This window comes from Zophobas morio, unplaced genomic scaffold, assembly GCF_036711695.1.
Source record: "Zophobas morio isolate AGI-343-1 ecotype UQ-CSIRO unplaced genomic scaffold, CSIRO_AGI_Zmor_V1 ptg000114l, whole genome shotgun sequence".
Lineage (NCBI taxonomy): Eukaryota > Metazoa > Arthropoda > Insecta > Coleoptera > Tenebrionidae > Zophobas > Zophobas morio.
The window spans coordinates 101,505-107,639 of NW_026972219.1; the positions used below are offsets into that span (position 1 = coordinate 101,505).

The 6,135-nt window shown below is 25.3% G+C and overlaps 1 protein-coding gene across 1 annotated transcript; it reads left to right on the plus strand.

The window, feature by feature from the left end:
• The first annotated feature begins 3,073 nt into the window (after positions 1-3,073).
• Positions 3,074-4,711, plus strand: LOC135144968 (uncharacterized). The gene is made up of 6 exons (XM_064077096.1): positions 3,074-3,342; positions 3,417-3,470; positions 3,543-3,618; positions 3,712-3,827; positions 4,243-4,483; positions 4,539-4,711. Exons 1-6 carry the CDS (start codon positions 3,130-3,132, stop codon positions 4,709-4,711), a joined length of 873 nt encoding a protein of 290 aa, XP_063933166.1. The 5' UTR covers positions 3,074-3,129.
• The last annotated feature ends 1,424 nt before the right edge of the window (positions 4,712-6,135 follow it).

A 6,135-nucleotide genomic window follows, 5' to 3' on the forward strand; every position in this document is an offset into this window, starting at 1 on the left:
TATTATTATTATTAGACAACAAACATTTAAAGGAAAATAAAGAACGTAAAAAAGAAGAAATGGAAAAAATTCAAGAATTCCGAAAAATAATGTTTTACACTTTGCATTCTTTATCGTTTTCTGTTTATTATTATTATTTATTGTTTATTTTTTCTTCTATTACTACTATCATTTATTTTTTAACTTATTAATTTTTATTTTTTCTCTTTATTATTATTATTATTAATTTTTTACTTTTTATTTCTTTTTACTATTATTATTTATTTTTTTTATTTTTATTTTCTTCTTATTATCTATTTAATTTTTTTTATTGACGGAGAAAAAGAGGAGGGGTGCTCGTTTTATTGTCCCGAAGTGGAAGGGTATATATACCTTCAGGAAAGAAATACATCGCAGGACAAACACAAAAAAACACGTGCGATGAGACAGTCACGTGGTATGGTCGCGTGCTTATACACGTGGTATGAGCACGTTTTTTATCAGAGTTAACTCCAGCCTTTATTTATCTGTATATAATTTTTTCTTTTTACTGTTACTATTACTTATTTTTTTAATATTAATTTATATTTTTTCTTTATTTATTATTAGATATTATATTATTTATTTATTCATTTATTTCATGTAATTATTATTTATTTTTATATTTACTAATTAATTTTCTTTTTTTATATATTTATTATTATTTATTTCATTTTTTTATTAGTTTAGTCTTTTTATGATTATTATTATCGTTATTTAATTTTTTTATACATATTATTTTTGTTCATTTATTTACTATTAATTTTTATTATTATTATTATTATTACTACTAAAATTTATTTTTCTTTTTATTATTATTATTTATTATTTATTTATGTATTTAAATCCTGTTTCTTTATTATATTATTACTATTTATATATAAATCCTTTTATGATTATTTTTAGAGCAGAAAAAGAAGAACAAAAGGCCACAACTTTTAATATTTTTGCTTCTGAGAAAAATATTGAAGTCAAGAAAATTCAAAAGCAACAGAAAAGGAAAATGAAACTTTCGGGTTTAGTAAAAGCAAAAAAAGTTTCTAAAATGTTAATTTTTATAATAATTGAAGTTCACTAAAATTATTGAATTTTTTACAGCAACTTTATTGGTTATCCATTTTTCTAAAAATTTTCTTTTACAAAAAACTTAATAATTTGATAATTTCAGATTTTTAAGTTGACCAAACATAATGAATAGTTGTGGCCTTTCACAAATAATTATTATATTTTAAGTGTAACGAATATTAAAATATTGTAATAAAAATTAATTTTTATTAAATTTTGGTGTCTCAACAAATCTTTATGTTTTTATATAAAAATTAATTCACTAAAATTTTGAAACAAATTTTCTCAACGATTTTTTTACTGATTATTTATATAAAACAAATTTCCCTAAATTTTTAGTTATTTATAAAACTTTTAGTTTAAACAAATTTGCACTACCTACTAAAAAAATTTACTGAAATTATCAGAATCTATAAAACTTTTGTGGAAATAAAAATATTTAACAAACTTTTTAGTCTTATTACAAAATTTTACTTTCATTTTTTGTATTAAAAAATACTAAAATTAATAAAAAATTTTAATCGCATTGAATACTGAAATAAAAAAAAGGAGAGCAAAAGTAAATAATAATAGATAATATGTATTTTTATAATAAAAAACTTACTAAAAGCCTAAATTTATAAAGTAATAATAAAATAATAATTATAAACCAGAAAAAAATAAAAATAATAAAATTTGCAAAATAAAATTTTCATAAATTTATGCTGCACGCGTAACTCGCCTTATATAAATTATAGTTCATTTTAAATTTTTTAAACATTTAAATATTTTATCTAATATAATGCAGTGCTTTTTGCACAGCAGTATTAAATAAATATAAATATCAATTTTTTTCTAGCGCGCCTGCATAAAATATATTACAATGATTAATAAATTATATATTAATAATAAATAAAATATGTCAATACTAATAATGAATACGCATAAAATAAAAAAGGAGATAAAAATTATTTATAACTTTTTTTTAACGAAAAGTTTATATATAATAACAGTTCACTTTTCTTTTATTATTATTTATGTAAACTGTAATGTCAAAAAAAAATTGTTGTTTCAGCTAATATAGTTTTACTATCATATTAAAAATATACTATTTATTGTTATTATAATATTATAAATTATATTAACTTTTACGTTTTATTTAACTTTAATATTATAGGAATGAGCAGCTTAAAAAGTGTGAAACTAATAGTACGGAAGAAAATGGTATTATAGTAAAAAGCGCGCTTCCGTTAACCCTCGAATACAGCAGTAGCGAAGAAGATTAATTAAAAAAAAATTAAAAGTTTACATGTTTTTTAAGTCTATAATTTTATAATAAAAAACAATTACATGAATTTTTTTGAAACAGCATGAAAATATCCTTTATGTACAGTAGTAGGAAGAAGACTAATTTAGAAAAAAATAAAAGTTTACTTGGTTAATAAAAATAAATAGAAAATATTGTAAACTTATATATATACAGCAGTAATTTGAGGAAGAATAACTAAGAAAAAATATAAGTTTTTTTAATAAAAGGCTTTTGTTGTTCCGACAGCCTTGATAACTTCAGGAACTAATATATTATATACAGATTGAGAATAATATGCTCAATAATATAACAAAGAAAAGAAAATAGATTAGTTAAAATTAGAAAGTGCTGTATAATGTATTTGAGCCACTTTAATAGTACAACGCCTACCACATTACAAACGATGGCTACAACTACAACGATTCAAAAGAAAGGATAGAGCACACCGCTCATGCCTCCCTTAAGTCATTGATTTAGGGCTGAGCCCTCAGACGGCACCAACACTTGCAAAAATTGTTATTGTTCCCGCCTTTTCAATTGATCACGTGGATTTACTTATTACAGCCACCACAGGTTAAATTTAATTCCCAGAGATTTGACCTCAGATCGGACCGGCTAAAGTGCTTTTGACTAGCCCTCCCCACCCCCCCCTCCCCAACCCCAGGAATTCTTATAGTTAAGCTTGTTATCTATGATTTTGTTATTTTTCTATTGTTCATGACCCTTGAGTAGCTACCTTCTTTTACGTCGTATTAAAGATGAGAGCACAAAAAATTACCATACAAGCGAAGTTCGGCTGTCAGCTAATAACAAATATAGTAAGTAAAGTGCTTTTTATGAATAAAAATCTTAATGAAAAAACGGGATTATGTGTTTTATATTCTCGGCCTTTACCTAATTTGCGGGAAGAAAACACTACAAGTATCAGAAGAGCTATATCCTTAACATTTAATGAAAACGCCGATTCAACTGTAATTGCTTACGTTTCAAAAAAAATGAGCAGCACGTAAAACTTTGTAGAGCTAAATATATAATTTCAATGAAGGTTTTAACTGATATGAAGACCGCTGTTGAGGCCCTTTCTCCAGATTGTTATGAAGTTTATTAAATAAAAAGTTTTTACCTTTATAAACAAATCTCTTATTTATAATCTTTTGGCTATTAAAAAAAGGCTGCCTCCGTTTATATGGGACCAAGCTTGTTGATACCTTTTTATAAGGGTTCCTTCGTGCTAGGGACCTGGCAAGGTTTCGAAGGCGTCGCCTTACTTATATAAAATAACTGATACACCTTTATATTTCTTCAATATTCTTAATTATCAATTTAATTTTAAAAAATAGGCATTTATCTGTGTAATTGGGGACAGCAATCTGGCGATGTTGAATTAATAATTATTCCGCACGCCGCCACTGAGCGTGATCTTTTTACTGTCGTATTTAAACCTCCTCATAGTGGAGTAAGTAATTGCAACTAGATTTAATTAACGTAGTTACTAAGTTACTAACTTTATAAATTTAACTACTAAATTTTAAAAGTTTAAGTTTTAAAATTCGTTTGTTTTTGCATTATATCAACGACCCCTATAAATTATTAGCTTATAAATTGCTAAATCTGCTTTTGGTAGATTTTAAAGGAGCGTAGCTACAGATGTTACCAAATGAAAACTTAATATAAGTCCATTACTATAAATTCTAAAGTAGTACAAAAATATTTTCGGACCAGTAATATAGAAAAGTGTATCTTGAGAGCTTTTTTTTAATAAATAACACTGTGTATGCGTTTACTATATGTATATATATTTTTGAAGTTTCCAAGTCTAGTCATGGTTATAATTAACTTTCATTTTATCTACTGAAAATAATAATTATCAGGTCTACAATATATCAAACTTAATCATTAATGAAATAAAGAATACTTTTAGCAAAAGGAATCTAGAGAAGGAAAACGAAAATACAGGCTTACTTTTTGTTAAAACAGAACACACATCGGCCTCTCTTACCGTCAACGGCCCGACCGGAACAGAAGGTTTTTCCCCACACAACTTAAATATTGCCTTGGACGAATTGGTGCCCGAAAAATGGAGCGGAAGTTTGTTCAAGCATACTAGTGAAGGTTTCTTCAAATACATATATTATGGCGCGCGTGCCTCAATGCTAAAATATATAAGGACCTGACGATATGCCAGGCCATGTAAAAAGTTCACTGATTGGCGCTACTGCTCTAGTGCCCCTCTGTTGGTTTGATTCAGACTTGAGCGCAGATAATAACTTAAAAAAAACAAATATTTATTTCTGTGAGCACAGTAACATATTTTTATTAAGAAATGATAAATATTATTAATTTTCTTCATAGGAAATAGTAAATCTAACAGAAAAATAAGTATTCTTAATTTTTCTTTAAAAAATAATCAGTTGGATCAGGTTGACCACGTAAGCTCCATGTTTACTTATAAAGTTTTTAATCTTTTTACGTTTATATAACGCGTGATATTGTTACGCTTTTAAAAATTTAGTAGCCCCGGGTTATAACTGGTTTTCGAAAAAACAAAATTCTATATTAGATTTTTTTGCTAAGAAAATTTTAATTATCAACGTGAAAAGTAAAAATTATTTTGATGTTGTACAAAATTATTTAATTCCCTTGTGCTTTATAAAATTTGGCCCATCCAACTTTAAACATTAATTCACAAATTATTACCAACGTTGGCTTATATTCATCTATTCCTCATAAAAGATATTATATTTTAATGTTTTAAGGGAAAAAAGTACATTTAAAGACTATCTTAATTTTCTTTATATACGTATCTCACTAATAACAAACTTCTTAAGTTTTACCATTTACAACCGATTGAGAGTTTAAATTATTATAAAAGTGCTATAAAAAATTTCAGTGTAAGAAAAAACTTTTTTTATTATTATAAAATTAGATCTTGATATTACCCTTGAGCATCGCAAGCTTTTAAATTTTTAATCTAATTCACTATAGTTTTGGCCCTCTGCCTCCTTACTTTAAGTGTTACAATATAGTTATAACTATTTTTGTATAGTTTAACACCTACTTCGCTTTAAATAAAAAAGTAATTGAAGTCAATATTAAGGTTAGACTAACAAAAGTACTCAAGCGAGATTTTTTTTTCAAATGGGTTAACGCGAGAATTAATTATTTTAGAACGATTTATATTAGCAAACTGGAGCACAGCCTAATCAATATTAATAAATTAGTTTAGTTATATTAAATGTTGTGTGAAATGGTATCTAAAAATATGAAATTTAAAATTAAAAGTAATTAAAGTCATTTACTTCAAATTATCTTTGACTTTGAAAACTTTGGTAGTCTCATAAATTTTTAAATACAGTAGCAAATATACTTAATTTTTATTATCTACAAATTTGGGCTTTTAACATTTACCTACAAGGGGCGGTAAAGTTTCGAGGTTTTATCTGTTTAAGCCCTCTTTACTCTACTTTTTGCGAACTATTTCATATCACATTAATCATAAACGAATGCTAAACAACGCCCACGTTAAGAAACTGATTTAAGTTAATAATTTCTGGCTTTTATATATAAATAGAATTTTTAATCTTCTAAAACTGTTTATAAATACCTGCTGGGGCTGATACAAGCCGATATAAACAATTAAGTTTTTGTTATTTCAGTTTGTTATACGAACAGGAATTTATAATTGTAAAATTTTAATTTGCAAAGCAACTTTTTTAGAATTTCTTTGACGGGATAAAGCACACTTTCATAAGTAATTAAAGTTT

Coding starts and splice junctions, on each gene's coding strand:
- LOC135144968 (XM_064077096.1), top strand. CDS start 3,130: ATGAGAGCACAAAAAATTACCATACAAGCGAAGTTCGGCTGTCAGCTA. Junction 3,343..3,416: donor ATGAAAACGCCGATTCAACT/GTAATTGCTTAC, acceptor ATTTCAATGAAG/GTTTTAACTGATATGAAGAC. Junction 4,484..4,538: donor GTTCAAGCATACTAGTGAAG/GTTTCTTCAAAT, acceptor AAAATATATAAG/GACCTGACGATATGCCAGGC.